The 21,045-nt window shown below is 39.0% G+C and overlaps 1 protein-coding gene across 1 annotated transcript in view; it reads right to left on the bottom strand.

Annotated features, from left to right (window-relative positions):
* The window catches only part of DIAPH2 (diaphanous related formin 2), a 249,982-nt gene that overhangs the window by 97,208 nt on the left and 131,729 nt on the right, over window positions 1-21,045 (bottom strand). Inside the window, exon 25 of the mRNA XM_064159197.1 lies at window positions 3,593-3,757. Within this exon, the coding sequence (XP_064015267.1) occupies window positions 3,593-3,757 (165 nt within the window). The remainder of the gene's footprint in view (window positions 1-3,592; window positions 3,758-21,045) is intronic.

Here is a 21,045-nt window from a genome sequence, read left to right on the forward strand (position 1 = left end):
GACCACTAGCTCAAAACCACATAATGCCTATCAAAAGGCCTTACTCTAGATTTTGTCCACAGCTTCTCCCTGTATACAAATTCTAAAAGGAGGAAATCCTGTTAAAAGCAACTTATTATATAAATGAAATAGAAAAGATAGATTATATTCAATAAAGCAGAGTACTTGGAATCTGATGAAAATACACAAACCCCATTTGCTCAAAATCAAATGGCCAGCCTGACCGAGGGTAGAGTGTCCCTGCCCATGGCAGGGGGCTTGGAACTAGATGATCCCTATGGTCTCTTTCAACCCTGACTGACTGTAAGAAATCTAGCCGGGGAGAGGGAGGGGGAAAAGGCATTCAACTACGGAGGGTGTTTTCACAATGGAATCTTCCCGTCATGTAGTAGAAAAAACACACCCACACCCCAAAACAACAGCAATAATATCTAAAACAAGAGCAATAATATCTCGGCAGAGCTGCTGCTTGTTTTGAGCACTGTACAGTACTCAGAAGACCACAGGTATTTAAAGAGCAAAGTAAAGGAGTCTCCAGTAAGTAAGCCCCAGAAAGCATTTCTCAGTGTAACTGACTAAGGCATTCCACACAATTCCCACCACTGTTCCATACCCACAGAGAAGTATTTGCAGGATTAAGATGCACACACGTGTATAGCATTAACTAGAGGACTATGGATATAATCCTACAATTGCTTAGGTTGGAAGAGACCTTCAGAATCACTCCTGCAACCTTCCCGCCGCGGGCAGGGATGCCTCTCAGCCAGACTCAGCTGCTCAGGGCCTCATCCGGCTCTACGGGAGGGGGAAATTAAGGAATGCAAGATAATCGTTTTTCAAAATTAATACTATTCATTTTGGTGTTCAGGAGTCTTGGCCCCAAGTCTGAGCAGGCCAGGGTCCTTACACTCAATGGCTTTAGGTTCCTTATCCTCATCCCATGGTTGCTTTCCCCCACAACAGGAGGAGGGAGAGCCAAGAAAGATGTCTGGGTGAGCCAGGACACGTTCAGGCCTACTTCGGCCTGTTCGGGCCTACCACAACACCCGTCTGGCCTTGAACACCCCCAAGGAGGAGGCACCCACAGTCTCCCTGGGCAACCTGTTCCACAGTCTTGCCACCCTCTGCAATACATAAAAATAGCTGGCACAAGCAGTTTAAATACCTTCAAGTACTGTGACTGCCCCTCAATTCAAGAGAGATGTTGAGGTGCTGGAGCGTGTCCAGAGAAGGGCGACAAGGCTGGTGAAAGGCCTGGAACACAAACCCTGTGAGGAGAGGCTGAGGGAGCTGGGGGTGTGCAGCCTGCACAAGAGGAGGCTCAGGGCAGAGCTCATTGCTGTCTGCAACTATCTGAAGGGAGGCTGTAGCCAGCTGGGGGTTGGTCTCTTCTCTCAGGCAGCCAGCAATAGAACAAGGGGACACAGTCTCAAGTTGTGCCAGGGGACGTATAGGCTGGATGTTAGGAGGAAGTTCCTCACAGAGAGAGTGATTGGCATTGGAATGGGCTGCCCAGGGAGGTGTAGGAGCCACCGTGCCTGGAGGTGTTCAAGAAAAGCCTGGATGAGGCACTTAGTGCCATGATCCAGTTGACTGGGTAGGGCTGGGTGCTAGGTTGGACTGGGTGAGCTTGGAGGTCTCTTCCAACCTGGTTGATTCTATGATTCTATTCCAGTGCTTATAAATACAAGTTACAACTGTTCCCATCTTTGACATCTTCCTAAAGTAGTGAGAATTTGCTATCTGGAGTTTCACACACACAACCACACTGAAGCAACACAAGACTATCATATGAATATTCTCTCTGGAAAATAAACTGTAACCATTGAAGAGCAACAGGCCACAAAACATATCCTCAGGAAGTCAAAAAGAGGGAAAATAAAAGTATTTTCACTCCAATACATCATCTAGAAAAAAAAAAAAGTTGCCCTCTAGCTCCTATCACCTTCGCAGCAGCTTAAATACTTACTTGAGGACAGATTTTCATCACAATATTTGGACACTGTCTAGTCTGAAATCTGTTTCAAGTAGTCACAACCAAGCAGATGTCCAAATTCACGGCACGTGTAAACCTTAGATTTATGAAGAAGTAAATGCACTGAAATACTTCCCAGCAACTATTCCTGCTCTTGACAAGTCTTCTCGCAGATGTGTTGGTATACTTAGTAATTATCAAGGAACTAGGGATGGAAAAAAAATCCCCCACAACTATTTCAGCCAATTTAAAATCAACAGTTAAGAATATTGTAGTAGAAGTTTTCCAATAAACTAAACTTGGCAAGGAAAATTATGTTTTTAATTACTTGTTCCTCCATCACACTGAAACTGTAAGTCCTTCTTCATTACATGATAAATTAAACCAGTTACTGGCAACAGACAGATCAGTGAGCCACAGCTCTTTGTATGGTAAGTGGTGGTATTTCCAAGTGATGTTAACATTCTCTAGAGACACAATGTGACATTCCAGGCATCTGTTCTCCTGTACAATTCCTATGGTGCAGCTAATTATATGGCTCGCAGACAGCCACTGGGAAAGTGACATTAAAGCCATTTAAAAACTTAGCTGTTGGAAAGCAAATTCTTAAATTCCTTCATAAAAGAGCCATACCGTGACACCAACTACTCTAGATGACTGCAAACAGCAATACAAACATCTAAGTGAACTTGATAAGTTCTGTCAGCTACACAGTGCTCATCTTGAAAGCCTCAGCCTTAGCATCACAGCACCATTAAGGCATCAGCCTGATTCAAACACGACAGGAACGTAGATACATCTATGTTTTTCAGTATCACACCTGTTTCTTGTGGCAACCAATAAACAAATGAAGAAAAATATTTTCTAAGTATCCATATCTCTCAATCCTACTGGCAGTGCAGTTGGCAAGTAACAAACTGGAAGTTGACAGCCATGAGTGACCAAAACCTAAGTAATTCTGGAAGCATTTTTCCAATTTCTTGACACAGGACAAAATGTAGAAGATAACTGTGCTAGTTTGAAGCAGGGTAGAATGTTTTGGTGAGAAAAAGTAGACCATAGGCTGTGAAAGGAAAAATAATGGTGATGTCTACTCCCCTCACAGTCTCGCTGAGATGCATGGGAACAAGAAGGGAAAACATTAGATTACACTTTTGCCATTTTTGTGTCACTCTGCTTCTGGCTTCGGACTGAGCTGAGCTCTAACCTCACCTTCCACTAACTTTGCTTCTTCACCTCTTGGCTGAAACTCTTTTCTTCCTTAGGACTGGGGTAAAGTTGCAAGGGGCAGAGGGAAGGTGCAGGGGTGGTTGAGAGCCCCTCCTGGGGACTCAGGTTTCTGGGAAGGGAGTTGTGTTTCTGTATTACTTTTAGCTTGTATATTTCTGTGTATAATTGTATATATTGTAAATAGCTGCTTGTATATTGTGCTAGCTGTAAATAAATAGCTTCATTTATATTCCCAGAGCCTAGTTGGGTACTTCTAAAGTGGGGGGGGGGGCAGGGTACACCCAAACCACCACAATAACATAAGAAATATAGAGAAGAGAAAAGATCTGAAAGAGAAAGAAAAAAAAGATAAAATAATAGGTATAATGTTTTGCATATACTACTTACCAGAAATAGCGTTCTGAAGTTGCTGAGATCACCAAAGAATTCTTCGATGCTTATTACTTTGGGATCAAAAGTATAGTATTCTCCCAAGTTTTCATACAATTTAGTCATGTTGTTGTGCATGTTGGACAATTTCTCGTACTGCTCACGGGCACTTTCAGCAAAGCTGTAAGGTTTTGTTAAGGAAAATGATTCAAATGTAACCCAATCTAGCAGTAAAACAAAACAAAATTCAGTAGAGAGGTTAGAGCTGGACAGTCTGCTGGTGCTGTTTTGCTTTCGAATACAAGATGTTTATGCATTCCAGTTTACATGTCTACAAATTCCCATCAACATAAAGCAGTGGCACAAGCCTCCATTAAATGATTCCTTTCCAATTCAAAGACCAGAGAATAATGGGCTGTACAACCAGCTTTGTCACATTTCCAAATACCTTGCAGATTTTTCCTCTACTAAGTGATTTATTTGGTGAGGGTTGGACTCGATGATCTCCTTGGGTCCCTTCCAACCCTTAATATCCTGTGATATACATTCTATACAGACATACTTAAACTTAGTTTGCTGTAAGAAACTATGAAGTCCTACTCTGCTCAAGTAATGTCAAGCCCCCTGCACTACGTACCTGAATTTTATATGTAAAGTTTGCATATTGCTTATCTACCAATGACAAAAATATATAGCATGACTCCCACTTCTCTTTGCCTTTTATTACAGATGTGTTGTTCATGGATTCTTTCACAGTTAGTCACACAGTTCAGCTAATGCTTGACACCTCCTATGAATGCTGCACTTATGTGGGGCATGCTCTCAACTACGCAATTTTGAAGGACTTCTAACAATTGAATATTCACCCACCTGCCCCAGTTAACTGACAAACAGCTTTGAAAAATGATTAGCAATAAAACCATCACAGAACAACAGAAGCTTTTATTTCCAATAGGAAGTGCTGAAGTCTAGAAATGAAACTCAGATTGACTTTCATGACAGCAGTCATCATTAAAAGTCTGGTATAATGGTTGTCAACAGAAAAAATATGGGCTTTTATACCACCTATATGAAAAAAAATATTTTTACAACAATTCATCTGCAAATAGAGGAAGGGCATAAGCTACTATGGGAAATATTAGTTTGCCTAGAAGCAAGTTAAGTTTCAGTTCACTGTTTTCTTCTGTGGTCATTTTTCATCAAGTTGCAACTTTTCATAAAGTTGCAAAGTCACACATCACTGTAAAAAAATCCAGCCAGTACACAACAGAACCAGTTCTGCAGATACTAAACTGCAGCTAACGTAAGTGTTATGCTGTACCTATCAAAACCCAAGAACAAGACACAAGTTATTCCCTGAACTACAAGAACCACACAGCCAGGCTCCTCATGCCTTTCACTTGGAAAGACTTTCTTCCATGTGGATTCTAATTCTTGATACAGCAGAGCTCATGGTCCAACTTCTCCTCATAGTTGAAACACTCACTATATTGCATTTCTAATCACTCAATAGTTCAGAGATCCTACCTCCATGCAAAACAATAACCAACCTGGAAACTAGTTATGGGAAAGAGTCTTACAAAGAAATTGTATGAAACATTCATTTTTGAGCTTTAAATTCAAAAATTCTTCTTCAGAAAACGGTCAAACTGCTGAAGAAAGAAATGAAATTCACGAAACATTTATTTTTGGGCTTTAAATTCAAAAATTCTTCTTCAGAAAACGGTCAAACTGTTGAAGAAAGAAATGAAATTCAGGTAGATATCTTGTTCAAACTGGAGGTGTTCAAGAAAAGACTGGATCACTTAGTGCCATGGTCCAGTTGTCTGGGGATAGGTTGGACTTGATGACCTTGGAGGTCTCTTCCAACTTGGTTGGTTCTATGATTCTATGTGTCTGGATACTGTTGAGTACTTAAAAGGCTGTCGCTTCACAAGCTACAATGCAAGTTTAACAAAGATGAAAACATCTCTCTTCACTAGAAGGAGGCCTAATGATAAATCTTGATTTTTCTGCTTGAACTAATGAGAGGGTACATAAATAGACATTTACAAACTGGCTCTTAAAAGTATGATTGAGAATTTCACATCATTTTTTTCATTTAGGAAACTTTTTTCCCAAATAATCTTTTCTTCATTAATGTCTCAGTAGGATTAAAGGAAAGCTGTACTCTACATTCTTACCGTTCTGAACCAAAACAAAACTCACTGATCCATCCAGGCCACCCAGCGTGAAGATGCTTGCTCGACTTAGAGAAATGACTTTATTTACGAGCTTGTTTTCCCACATAAAACCTTATTTCTCATTTCTTTCAGAACCATAAAAAGAATTCTAATCCATGAATTCACTGTCAATACTATGATATGAAAAACTAAGAGTAAAAAGTCCATGACAACAAAAGAAAGACCCCCAAGCCCCACATGATGTCATATCCAGTATATAATGGGGAGGTGGCTGAGTGGAACACTGCAGCTTAAGGACTGGCTGAGTATTGGTCAGTGGGTGCTTAGCTTTTGCTGCCAAATTGCTGCATTCTACTAATTCTACTTTTTTTTCTGTCTCTTCTACTGTTGAAACAGAAGCTGGGAAACCTCATTGGAGGTTATTTCTCCCCCTCACCCCCTCTTTTGATTTTAAAGGATTCTATTTATGTGTTTGCACTACAGCTGCCAAGTTAAACTTCCATCCTGCTCTATGGTTTGCTTGACAATGACCACCACCAGGAAAGATAAATGTTTATACACCCAGAGGAAGAAAGATTTTAACAGTGAAAATACTAAGCACAGTGTCAATGTCACAATAGGTAAATATTAGTATGGCTGTAGAAAGTCGACTGTAACAACTAAAAATATCTTTTTCTGTGAGCAAATCAATTATTCTTACACTGAAATATGACCAGATGATTACAGTGTGCTGGCATTTTTGGTGCAATGCCTAAATTAGTTCACTTAATTAAGCAAGCAATGGATACAAATGTTATCATGATGCAATGCTGCCACATTATGTCAGCAAAAAAGAATCACTGATTACCATTAATTACAAATTCAAATTTTTTATGTCTGTGTCAGGACCATTACCATGATACTTGTACACTTTCTATTGGTTTCTTCTGTGCAAGCAGATGAGAGCAAGGTCAAAGAAATCAAGGTTAAAGGCCTTAAATCAGATGGTGGAAAAGTCATCACTTCTACCATAACATTTGCTATAAAGAATTTCACATCAATTGATCAATAACTTGAGTAATAGTTAATGAAGCACCTGAACACGCAAACACTCCCTTGCCCAAAGGCAACATCTACTACAATCATCATTTGCTTAAGAAAATGAAAGCTAACACTGACAGCCTGGCATTCATCAAGAACAATAAACCACAGTAAAAACACCCCCAAGCCATCCGTAATTTACCCGTAATGATAGCATTTGCACTGGTGTTTCAGCAATTAAGGAAGTCCCTCCCCAGGGCATACATCCAGTATAAAAATGGAATTTAAGAGATGTTCACCAAAGGTGTTAAAACAAAACAGACTACAGAGTTCATGACTATGATATCTCCAGAAGAATGAAACAACTGATTCCTGCCAGAAAGTTCTTTGAGCCTTACAAAAGCATTTCAGACACTGAAGAGAAGTTCTTTTTAATATCTCCTTCCAGCTACTGCTTACAGGAAGTTGTAAATATATGAAAGGAATGTTCCATTTGGAGAGACTTTCATGTAGTATCTTGATTTTCAAAAGTTAGTGCTGACATTAAAAAAAAAAAAGCTACACATGGATTAACTTCTACTACAGAGAAAAAACACAAGGATCAAAGAAAATAAAGGCCCACTAGACCTAGCGATGGAAGATCTCCTCATTTACAAATACACTCAGTTCAAAATAGAAGACAAAATATATTTAGTATAGCACTAAAAGGAGGTAATCAGCCTGGGATTTTCTAGGAGTCTGGAAAGCAAAGCTACCTAATAAGTAGAATTAGTTTAAATATCCAATCTACTTATTCTTCAGATAACTGCAGTTTTACTGAAGGTATCAGAATCTTGTATTTTACTGTACGCACCAATCCTAATATTCATTGCAGACACAAACTGTCCTCAAAAGGCAGCACAGCATCATTTAAAAAAAAAAAAATCAGAAACACGGCTTCATTATAAATCTTTGTATGATTTCCTTCCACTTTGCCTGCTACAGGCTTTGTGGGTGCCTTTTTAACTGTTAGAATCTTCAGCAAATGTTATATAACATGCTGGTTTTAGATAAAAATTGATCATCATTTGTAACCCATTTACTATTTCTAACCGAAGTAACTCTTCTCTTAGTGTATTTAGAAAAAAATATATAGTGTTTTGTTTGTTAGCTTTAGATTGCAGACTGATAAATCTGTGCTGAAGAGAGCAAAATGTCCATGAACTGTATCGTTATGCAACAATAAAACTCAAGCCTTCACAATCGTAAACAATACGAGAATGAAAATAGAGATGTCAATGTATATTCTCTCATACTTTAGTAAATTTACTATTTGAAATAACTTATTATTCTGTTAGGTATTCCACTGTCTTGAGTACTCATTTACTGTCCTGAAAATAGACAATTTCCATCAGAATGTTCTGTCTCAGATAATACAGTTTAATTAAAACTGGCTTATTAAAATGTCTGTGACAAATTATGTCTGAATGTCTTCCCTCCTGTCCTGAGCAGATCTATGGTATTAATGTCATCAACACTTGGAGCAAAAGAAAATGCAGCCACATATCATAATGGAAATGTATTATTCTGGAGATACACATAGAGACTGGAACCCTTTAAAGGGACAGACACATCCAGAATATCTGCAGCAACTAAGACATCAATAGCTGTTGATTTAGTAAAATTAAAACTTTGTTATTAATCAAACACAGAGTAAATAATTTTAACAGCATAAACCAAATCTATTATCTTTACTATGTGCTGGAACATGTCCAGAGATAGGCAACAAAGCTGATGAAAGGCCTGGAACACAAACCCTGTGATGAGAGGCTGAGGGAGCTGAGGGTGTGCAGCCTGCAGAAGAGGAGGCTCAGGGCAGAGCTCATTCCTGTCTACATCTACCTGAAGGGAGGTTGTAGCCAGGTGGGGGTTGGCCTCCTCTGCCAGATAACCAGCAATAGAACAAGGGGACACAGTCTCAAGTTGTGCCAGGGGAAGTATAGGCTGGACGTTAGGAGGAAGTTCCTCACAGAGAGAGTGATTGGCATTGGAATGGGCTGCCTAGGGAGGTGTAGGAGCCACCGTGTCTGGAGGTGTTCAAGAAAAGACTGGATGAGGCACTTGGTGCCATGGTCTAGTTCACTGGGTAGGGCTGGGTGCTAGGTTGGACTGGATTATCTTGGAGATCTCTTCCAACCTGGTCGATTCTATTCTTATGGGTTTTACTTCCGTTAACTGTCAGCCAGCTCAATCCATATCTGTTTCTGTATATACTGAGGGAAAACTGAAGGACATAAAAACTGTCTATTCAAAAAGCTTGAAAGTGAAGTTGTTGAAGCCTGCTATGACAGTTGGAGGAGAATAAACAAGGCAGAAAGAATTACATAAATTATCATGCAACAGATGATTTTCACTTGTATGCATCCATGATGTATTAGATAAAGCACACAAGACAGTGTTATAAAACATATGAAATACCACTCACCACAGAGGTTTCACTTTACTAGTACCAATGTGAGGGTCACCAGACCTGCTCACAAATTAACATTCATAGGTGGGACATGACCCCCTCGTCAGTAAGAAACAGCCAAAAGGAAATCCACTGTTGAGCATAGCAGACAGAACAAAAAAATTACCAGAAAACAATTGACAACTCTGCTTCCACAGTGGGGTCTGCATTTAGACCTAGAGGTACTTTAATGGAATTTCACAACCTAATACATATTTGGTATTCTATATGTCTGCATATGAAGTGTTGAGCAACAGCTAAGCTGAGCTTAAATGTGTGACTGACCACTGAAAGAGGTTATTGAGAGAGCTAATGGCATTTTGGAAAGTCTCAAAAGCCACTTGGGCACCGCTCCATGAAACTGCTCTAGATGGCCCTGCTTGTACAAGATGACCACCAGAAACAATCCAATCATTCTGCAATTCTGGGAAATCCAAATAAACAAGACTCTGACTACACATAAATTCAACTTCTTTCCTTCTAAGCTGGATACATAATGCAACAATTAAATCAGATTATGAGAACTGCTCAAGAGAAACGTAAAATAAGAACAAGCAATTTATCAGAATCCTCACTATGAAATGTAACACCCAGATTTAAAATTATCTTGTTGAATCTTTCATTGTTTTAATCCAGATTTTCTGATTTATTGGAGTTAGTTTTCAATAAAACAGACTATTCTCAGAATTTCACAAGATACAAACAACTCAGCTGAAACAAGTATAAGAACCAGACAACTGAGTTTACCTGCACTGAGTTTAATTTAGACATGACACTTAGGTCAACTCGTCGTCCAAGTCATAAAACAGACCAAAATTCACTATTGTAATTCATCTGTGAAAATAATGTAATCATTGGTATGATCACTTGAAATTAAAACCCAAAGTAGACTACTTGCTAATCTATTGCTGCACACTGTTCACAGAGCAAACCATTCCCCCCCCCCCCCCCCCACTTATCTGCTACTAATATTAAGGAACAAGAACAAAAGTATTTTTGTAACAATTTCCAAACACTACCTCTAAGTGTGAAAATATACTGAAAAAAAAAAACCACCTTCAACCACACCAGCTGCATTCTGTCATTTCAAAACTCTTGCATAACACTTCAGAGCCAGATTCTGGGTTAACAAACTGCAAAACTGGGTTAAACCCACGTTTTATATAGCTAGAAGAGAAAGTTGGATTCAGTGATGTCCTCATCTTTAATGAAGAATGTATTATTGCTCTTAGTTTCTAATCTCCAAGCTCATTCATAATAGAGCATTGTTTGAATTGAACTGGAGAAACACAAACAGAATTGAAGACTGAAATTCAGCTTTAATAACAGAAAGCCATTTACTGCGATAGCTTTATTTTCACCTGCTATCAGTATGCAAACAGATGCTAACAATTTTATCATCTACACCACATACATAATGTATCTCTGACTACACAAAAACCTCAAGACTTCTGGAGCATACACAGATAATTATGAATCACAATTATATACCTAATCTTTTCTTTCTGTTGAAAGACTGCAAGAAAAAAAAAATTAAATAATTGAAGAAGTCTTCCTTGCAATACATTTCATCTACCCTAACGAGAACCCAAAGAAACCAAGACCTGTACAAACCTTATTTTATCTGTTTACATAAAATCATGTCCTTCTGAAGCACTTAAAGATTCACTAATACCAAACTCATAAAAAGCTCACTGTGAGAATTTCTTTCCTCATTATGAAGTAAATTACCTCATTATTCTGTGTTTGACAGAATAACCCAGAAAAATCCCCACAAAAGAACAGTTGCTTCTCAGTTACCAAACAGCAGAGAGGTCTAATTCCTCACCCTGGCTTTCATTACTTGAGTACCTGAATAAATCATTAACTAGCAGAATTATTTAATATAACTGCATTCATCACATATCAGACTACTTAAGCGTTTTGTATTCATGAATATCAAGTACAAAAAGTTCATAACCATCTGATAACAATGCTAGCTGTGACCTGCTCCTTCTAAAACACAGAAGCATGCTTAAAATCATGTTAAGATGAGGTTTTCTGACTTGTCCCTAAATTGCTACCCTGATAAATAGTTGAAAAATGTTTACTTGCTCCTCAGTCTAAGCAAATCCTATCAACGACTCATTTTCATGCAGTCAAACTTCTTGATAATGAAAAGACTCTTCCCACTGATTCCACTCACAGCACTTTGCTATGCACAAGCTTATGTCAACACAATTTCAATACTGCACTCTCTATTTACACTTCTGTTAATCAGGACACAAACATCAGCGCTCATTTCTCCGAAAGTCCCATAGGAACACTCTAGACAAAACCCAATAAACAAGAGCCTATCCTATAAAATATTCAGTCCAAGGAACAAAGCTCCACAGGCTGCTTCTTAAATTGGTTTATATTGGAGAAATCTACTCACAGACCCTCAATGCCGATTGCAGTATTTCCTGGGATAGCACAAAGAAGAAAATTTCAAAGTAAATAAGAGCACTTAGCTCCTCAAATAAAACACATAAAAGGCAGCATCTTTAAAGTCACAGGCTAGAGAAAAGGGAATATCTTAAGTATTTTTATTTAAAAGAGACAAGAAGTATTAAATTAAAACCACACCAGAGAAAAAGACAGTTGACAACCTCAGAATTTAAGGTTGTTTTCTTCCCTGTAATTGTAACACAGAAATCATCCCCAAAGTCCATACTCCTGCTTTTAACAGAAGATAGAGAGATCAAAACAATTTCCAAAAGCTCTAGAACTCCTGAAAGCTAAACAAACCTTTCATCCTGACAAAAACAAGGCTTTATTTCCACTGATGAAATCACCAGAATTTTGAAACTGCTTTTGCAAAAACACGCTGAGAGGAACTAAATTTACTGACACTGCCTGACAGGTGGAAAACATCCTTTTAAGAGACTGGCAAAATGCCATTCACGAATGAAAGAGGTGGACTGTTTAGCTTCATTTGTTCTGAAATGGAAGTTGTGAGAGCTGTTAAAAGTAAGAAAAAAAGATGATACCAGCTGAGCAATAAATTAACTAAATACATGTATAGCTATAACTTCACACCCAGCAGCTCTTGCTATGTATTTTATGATCTCCCCTTGCAGTTCTTAAGCATTTGTAGATCAACAGCACATGCCTCCATGGAATGATGGCATGATGAGAGGGTAACTGATGGATACTACTAGGTGATAGGTCATGAGAACGGCTAGAAGAGTCTTACAAAATTACACAAGTTCAGAAAGACTTCTCCAGTTCATTATTGCAGCTTTGTAATGTTTCACAGACTCATTTAGGCTTGAAGAGATCTTGAAGATAATTAACTTCAACCATTAATCTAGCACTTCCAAGTCACCACTAAACCATGTCATTCAACACCACATCCCCATGGCTTTTAAATCCCTTCAGGGATGGGGGCTCCACCACCTCCTGGAACAGGACAGTCTATTCCATGGCTTGGCAACCCTTTCTGTGAAGAATTTTTTTCTTAGCCTCTCTTAGTACAACTTGAGGCCACCTCCTCTTGTCCTATCACTTGTTACTTTGGAGAATGGACCAATATCCACCTACTTAACAACCTCCTTTCAGGTAGTTGTAGAGAGTGGTATGATCTCCTAAACTTCCAGGTCTCCCAAGCCTTCTTTGATTCACAGTAAACAAACCCAGTTCCTTCAACTGCTCCCCATAAAAGACAACTTCTCCAAACCCATCACCAGCTGTGCTCCCTTTCTCTTGACCTCCAGCACCTCAATGTCCTTCATGTAGTGAGGGATCCAAAAGTGAATCAAACACCCAAGATATCATTTCACCAGATGTGCATACAGGAGGTCAAGCACTTCTACAGTTCTGCTGGCCACACTATTTCTGACATGGGCTAGGAGGCTGTTGGCCTTCTTTGCTTCCTGGGCACATGCCAACCCATCTTCAGTTAGCTATACCATCAGGTCCTTTGCTATGAGGTAGCCATCAACTGGTGATGTGTCATCAACTGTATGCAACTCTTTTCACCACCACTCCTTGGACCTGACTACCCAGCCGGATTTTCATCCAGCGAAGCATCCAACTATCCAACCTATGTGTAGGCAGTTTCTCCAGAAGCATGCTGTGGACAACAGTGTCAAAAGTTTTATTAATGTCCAGACAGCAACATCCACAGCTTCTCTCTCACCCACTAAGTAAATCACCATGTCGCAGGGGATCAGGTTAGCCAAGAAGGACCTATCTTCCATTAACCCATGCTGTCTGGGCCTCATTTTCCTAGACTTGTTCAAAATTCATAGCTCTTTGCTCAAACCCTCAAGGTTACAGATTAGATTTTTGTTTGAAATCCCATACTAAAACTGACAAGCAGTCACTTCCTGCATACAGCATCACACAATGTTTAGGGGTAGGAAGGGATCTCCATAGATCAAATCCAACCCCCCCACAAGAGCAGGGCCATAGAATCTAGCACAGGTTGCAAGGAACACATCCACATATGTTCCGCAGGTGTTTTCCCAGCATCTTTTGCAGCAGAAAGAATCTAGTTCTTAGTTCCCATGTGTGACTTTTTTGTTTACAATTCATTTGATACAATATGAAGACTGGTATACGTAGCTTTTTTCCAAACTCAAGTATCTCCCAGCTTTTGTGGTGGCAAACAATTAATTATAATCACTATTCATGCATTAATTAGGAGGAAACACAGAAGACATGATAGTCAAGAATATATCAAACAGAAAATGTTGCAAGAGTAATGGATTTCTAGCATATCTTCCCTGGAGAACAATTAGATAAAAATATGTTCAGATGAATAAAAACAAGAAAACAACAACAACAAAAAAAAACCACCCAGCTAGTACAAACAAAACAACTCTGCAAAATTTGTTTTGCATATTATATTCAAATTAATTAAATGGGACTGCTTCAAATCACACAAAGCATTGACAAAAAAATGTTCTCACAACAACTAAAGTATTTCCTGTTGCTACCCACTTTAGCAAACCCATGGTAAGGTAGCCACTCCTAGAAATATTACATTAGCTTTGGAACCCACAATGAGATACCTTAAACAATAATTACAGCTTTCTGTGCCCTAAATCTTTCAGAGAAACTGCAACCACCTTCACTTTCTCTTTGATCATGCAGTTTTTTCCTCACTTCACCTGGATTTAATTAAGAGAGGTACCTTTGAGCTGTCAGCTGTACCCAAGTTTAACAACCTTACATCAGTAGATCTGATGATTGCTTCATCCAGATGAATTTTTTTGGCAAAGTATGGGGAAGGAAAGAAGTAATTTCTTATATTTCTAGGTTTCTTTTAATGTAATGTCAGATGTCCTCATTTTTCTGTTTTAGAAACCCAAAAAAAGTTCAGCTCATATAATGTTTCAGGAACCTATAGGTTGGAAATCAAGGAAGAAAAAGGAATAATATGTCAGGTGATAAAAAAAAGTATAGCATAAATTTATTCAAACTGAGATTTGCTTTGTGCAAATAATTGTTGTTCACAAATTAAAGCACAGGAGGAAGCAAGACTGAAAGACTACAATCCAGAAGTGAGAGGCATTTTGAATGTCAGCTCCATACTTACAGCCTCACATCATATGTGATTTGAGTAAAATGGTGATCTCTTCTTTCCAAACAGGGTACATATTTTTAGTATCAATAGTTTTGTTAGCAAATCTCTACTGTATGCACACAAATAGATTTGTCCCAAATGACCATGACTGAACCAAGAAAAGGTCAAGGAAATGAAGCAGTCCCTCAAGTCTCTGTATCAGCCAACATACAGCTGTGGCCATGTCTTAAATAAATGTCCTGGTCAGACAGGAAAGCAAAGAACACAGTAACAAGGCAATGAAGATGGGAAGTTTCCTACACTCGGACACTACTTCAAAACTTTCCAAACCAGTACATTTCCTCGATAACATCCTTTTGTCTTTCTCTCTGGGGAGTGGAGAAAGCTAGAGGGCAAAAAAGCAGTTTCACCAAACTTTTTGACAAAGCAATGCCTTGTGAGAGTTTGATTTTGATACTGAATGCTGTAGCTGCAGGCATTCCAGACTGTGCACTGTCCCTTTAAGCTCAGGTTTTTAAAATAAGCAAAAAGCAATTAGAAAATAGATCAGTAATGAATTCGCATTCTACTAGAGCACAGTTCTTCATGAAAATATCTTTCAGTTATCTGGACATCTTGGTTTAATATAAATTTAAGGATGAAAGCAGAGTTTTCCTCTGGCAATTATGCACAATCAAGAAGCCTTTAGCTTTCCATGTATTTAAGCAGAGTTTTGTTCACAGAGTTTTATTCTTTAGAATCTCTCAGAGCAGCAGACTTTTCCTCCCATGTAATTTTTCATGTGTCTCTGTAGATTACTGGTAAAAAAAACCCAACACAAACACAACATTTTCTCTCACTAGTTAGTCACCACTACTCTAAAAAGGCATTTCAGTAATCTTTTTATACTTCTCTCGTAGGAAATCCTCTCAGCGCTGGCTTTGAAGTACAATTCTAGATGCAGTCCTTGAAGTGCAGAACAGAGAAGAGCTCCCTCATGTGGTACATCTGCATAATTGCACAGATCAAGCCAACAAACCCAACGCAAACCGACAGTCAAACGACTGAAGTAGACAACCGACAACACTTTGCACTACATAGTTTACAGAATACGTTTCTCAATAAATGCATATTAGAAATATAAACTATTTGAAGCTGTTAATGGCCATACAGATGGCTGTTGTATATCATGGATAACAAGTTAACCATGGCACTGCAATGTGCCCTTGTGGCCAAGAAGGCTAATGGGATCCTGAGATGTATTAGGAAGAGTGTGTCCAGCAGATCAAGGGAGGTTTTCCTTCCCCTCTACTCTGCCCTGGTGAAACCTCATCTTGAATACTGTGTTCAGTTTTGGGCTCCTCAGTTTAAGAGGGACAGAGATCTGCTGGAGAGAGTCCAGCAGAGGGCTATGAGGATGATTAGGGCACTGGAAGGAATGGCTTATGAGGAGAGGTTGAGAGACTTGGCACTTCTTAGTCTGGAAAACAGAAGACTTAGAGGGGATTTGATAAATGTTTAAAAATATCTGAGGGCTGGCCTGGAGGTGGGGGACAGGCTCTGCTCACTTGCTGCCTGTGACAGCAGCACAAAAGGTTCCACCCCAACACAAGGGAGGAGTTCTTTACTGTAAGGCTCACAGAGCACCAGAACAGACTCCCCAGAGAGGTTGTGGGGTCTCCTTCTATAGAGACTTTCAAGGCCTGTCTGGATGTGTTCCTCTGTGATCTGTGTTAGACAGCATTGTCCTGCTCTGGCAGGTGGGTTGGACTGGATGATCTCCTTGGGTCCCTTCAAACCCATAACATCCTGTGAGCCTGTGATCACTACACCTCCCCACTGGTAACATTTTCCACTTTATTCCTTCAATCATACTATAATGGAAACTACAGATTGTTTGTACACTCCTGCTGATGAGACTCACAGCTTAGTCCAATACAAAATAAATCAATATAATCTGATATGCACTATCAAGGTTTTCCTTCTCAAAAAGGAAAGATCCTAAATCAGAAATATGCTGATAGGCTGCTCTGTATAGCACTATTTCCATGTACAATTTCCCACAGTACTTGCATTTCTAAACAGTAATCTTAGGAAAGGTGTACCTTAGTCCAGACAAGTTAAAAATTCAAAGCACCATTTTCCAAACAGGAATTGTCATTTCTTTCCCTCACATTAAATACTTGCAAGAGAAATTAACATTATGCATTAAAACACAACACATTATTAGGTGATTTTCAAGTTGACTCCAATTATAGCTACATAATTCTATAATTACTATGAGAAATTAGTATCAGCTAACTGAAAAATCCAGATGTACTGGGTAAATTCACCATCTATGGTGAAAAAAGAACACAACCAAGGGCATATAAGCAGAAAGTTATAAAGTAATTCACAGATTGAATATTGTATGAAAAAAAATCATGAGACATTTCTTGAAGAGACATGCTCCCTGAAGGGAGGTTGTAGCCAGGTGGGGGTTGGTCTCTTCTCCCAGGCAACCAGCAATAGAACAAGGGGACACAGTCTCAAGTTGTGCTGCAGGAAGTATAGGCTGGATGTTAGGAGGAAGTTCCTCACAGAGAGAGTGATTGGCATTGGAATGGGCTGCCCAGGGAGGTGTAGGAGCCACCGTGCCTGGAGGTGTTCAAGAAAAGACTGGATGAGGCACTTGGTGCCATGGTCTAGTTGACTGGACAGGGCTGGGTGATAGGTTGGACTGGATGATTTCAAAGGACTCTTCCAACCTGGTTGATTCTATGAGTTAACATCTTCCTTTCCTATCCTTTTGCTCTACATGCTTCTCTTTTTGCTCCTCTCCTCTCCAGGCCCAGTGATGTACTGTTCTGCGATACCCTTCGATCTGACAGCCCTACTTCCAAATCCCTGTAAAACAAATTGCAAGCTTTCCTAACTTCTTTGGTATATATAGTACCTACACGAACATAACAGAACATCACATCCTGATTTATGACTACTTCGTCAGAGACCTGTGGTGTCTCTCTCCTCTCTATTTGCATTATTTACTGATGCCTTATCCAAGAATCTAACTCAGGTACTGTTTGCCTTTTGTTACAGATTCTTCTTGAAATTATTATACCAAAAAAGTGGACTCTGCACCAGTCCCTGAACAACCTGACTGACACTAGACTCTACTAAATATATTCATACTTATCATCATCCTTTGTTTATGCCCTTAAGGCAGTCTGTAGTGAGACTGATCTTTTCTCAGAGGTAATCAACTCTTTTCACATAACTGGTCAAGCAGTAAAACAATGATTTACTAATATATCTCTGCTGGCTTATGATAGACTCACAGAATGTCAGGGGATGGAAGAGAGCTCGAAAGATCATCTGATCCAACTCCTCTGCCAGAGCAGGATCACCTAAAACCAGATTATGCTGGAACGCATGCAGACAGTTCTTGAATATCTCCAGAGAGGAAGACTCAACCTCCCCGGGCCGCTGGTTCCAGTGCTCTGTTACCCTCCCAAATTCTTCCTCAGGTTCACATGGAACCTCCTATGCTTCAACTACCACTCACTGGCCCTTGTCTTGTCACTGGGCATCACCAAGAAGAGCCTGGCTCCATCCTCCTGGTGGTCACTCCTTACAGATTCACAAACATGAATGAGGTCACCCCTTAGTCTCCTCCTCTCCAAGCTAACAAGCCCCAGCTCCCTCAGTCTCGCCTCATAAGGAAGATGTTCAACTTACTTAATTATTTTTGTGGCTCTGCACTGAATATTTTGCTCATAAAAGAACAGAATGCCTCATGATCAGTTATGCAGGCCTATGTAGAATTCTTCATTCATCAAGGAATATAAAGATATTAAAATATAAAAATACTATTATGAAATGTAAAAAAAGGAACAAAAAAAAAAAGGAGCTGGGGGGCAGGGAAGGAATTAAAGCCAGGTACCAAGCAAAAGCACAGCAAAGTAGCATTAAAAATTCATCTTAGTATAAAAACAAACAATAAACATCTGGAAACTTGCCAGATTAAACCTAACCAATTTGAAGTTTAGCAATTGTTTTTCACTGAGCAACACACATTTATCAAATTAAACAATTATCATCAAGTATCTCAGCAGTACCTCTGTTATTTAATGGTATGTCATAAAAACAGACTAACAAATGTTTTGATGCATACAGCACCACAGAGCACAAAACCAACTTTCAGCACATCTTAAAGAGAAATTCATGCTTGGTGTGGTAATCCATCATGACCACTCTCCAGTTCACCCATATTTATTCCTAAAAGCTTCCATGTACTTCATGAAAGCTCAGAGAGCCAGCAAAACAGAGGAGATGGGTTTACATTTGCAACTGGTACTAAGTTTGCACTGGTTCAAGCTAACCCTGCTACCCTGCATACCCTACAAGAAGTCCTCATAACTTCCCACTGGCTGTGTAAATGTATGGATTTCACCCAAGACCAACAGTTTCTTCCACCATGATTTCTCACGTACCTCTTACTATCACATTTATTCAGATGAAATGAAGCAAAGACATAAAACTATTCTCAAAACTCATTCATTTCTCAATCCTCTTCTGTCAAAGAAACAGCTGAAGGAGAAAACACATCATGTTACACTGTCTCTGGAGAAGGAAGGCTAGACTTGATCAAGGTGCAAGAAATGAAAGAGGTTTTTTTCCTGCAAGGTTAAACTCCTCTTAAATTGGAATGTATCTCTAATTCTACAGGGCTTGCATATTAGTAACCATGGATGCTCAAAACACATTGGTGAATGAATGAAAGCCAAGTTTCATTTTAAATGGCTAGTCCAAGAAACTCGTATAGTAACTCTGAAATCATAAAGTGTAGCATTTCTCAGAACCCCCATAAAGATTTCAACAGTATGATGACAAAGTGATTGATTTTTCCACAAATAAGTTTACTTGGGAAAACAACTAGCAACAGCACCAAGTACTATATTAAGTAAGGAATAAAAGCCAAGTGCTTTCCAGTCAAGACCAGAAAAGGAGCCTTACTCTGTTAAGATAGTTAAATGGCTTGCCTTCTCTCAGCAATACATCTTCATAAGGTAACTTTGCACAAAGATTCAAAGCTTTCACCTCCTTCATATTACAACAAAGGCGACATGAAAATGAGTTGCAACTCCAGAATACTTTCATTATATTTAGCCTTAATTCAGTGCTGTCTACTGACCTTTATGAAAAATATTTCATTATATAAAATGTGACATCAGTCAGGAAAATATTTCAGAGACATTTTGTGGAGGATTATTTCATTTTCTACAGTGCAAAAAATTAGGCTAAGTGAAACAATTAGTGAATGTCATGAGGAGGCCATAGTGACATTTCTCAGTGGAAATGAAGCAGAACAGCAACAGCTACATCACACTTGTCACTGAACAAGATCATCTGCTAAACCAAAAAAAACAAACCACAAACTAAAACAAACAAACATCCACCAAAAATAAAGACACAAACCAAAACCAAGAAAAGCCCCAAACACCACCACCAAAAAAAATCTAAACAACCCCCAAGCAGTAAAACCCAAGATAAAGAAACAAAACAACCAAGACCACGCCAAAAGGTTGCCTCTGCAAGTGCTGCTCAGGATCAAGATCTTTGGAAATGTGTTTCTTTATTGTGCTTTCTAATTGCAATTGCTCCTGGCCCTATTTATGATCTGCTGATGATCTAATTTTTAAACTTGTACCTTGTGGGTTAGTCATTTCGAAGGCAGGGTAGACACATTCTCCTTAGACTAAGTAAACAATAGAAGTACACTTGGGCTCAAGGATACCATTTCCCTTTCCCCCCTCCCAGCTTAATAATGTGAATTGAACATACAAAACTAAACATAGCACAAATTGCTTGTAATCTGATTTTGAACTTGGCAGTGTCAGCGCTTCAGTAAGATTCAAAATGTTGAGGTACTATGAAATTCAACAATTAGCAATGCAAATATGGCGGGAAAAAACCCAAATTTATTCACTGATGCCCTGAATTCCCTGAAAAAAGCTGCTACTCTAGAAAAACAAAGCAAATTCTACATATGTAGTAATTTTTCCTATCTTCTATCAAGGTGCTTTCAAAAGTGGGATTTTTTGCCTCTGTTGATTAAATAAGTCAGACCTTCAGATGTACTTCTAAGAATTACAAGTACAATCAGTTCAATCAGTGAGCCATGGTTGCTTTAGCATATCTATTTAAATAATGATTGGAGTGTTCAGAAATAAAAGGGGTTTAAACATAACCTCTCATAAAATGGTAT

This window comes from Pogoniulus pusillus, chromosome 19, assembly GCF_015220805.1.
Source record: "Pogoniulus pusillus isolate bPogPus1 chromosome 19, bPogPus1.pri, whole genome shotgun sequence".
Lineage (NCBI taxonomy): Eukaryota > Metazoa > Chordata > Aves > Piciformes > Lybiidae > Pogoniulus > Pogoniulus pusillus.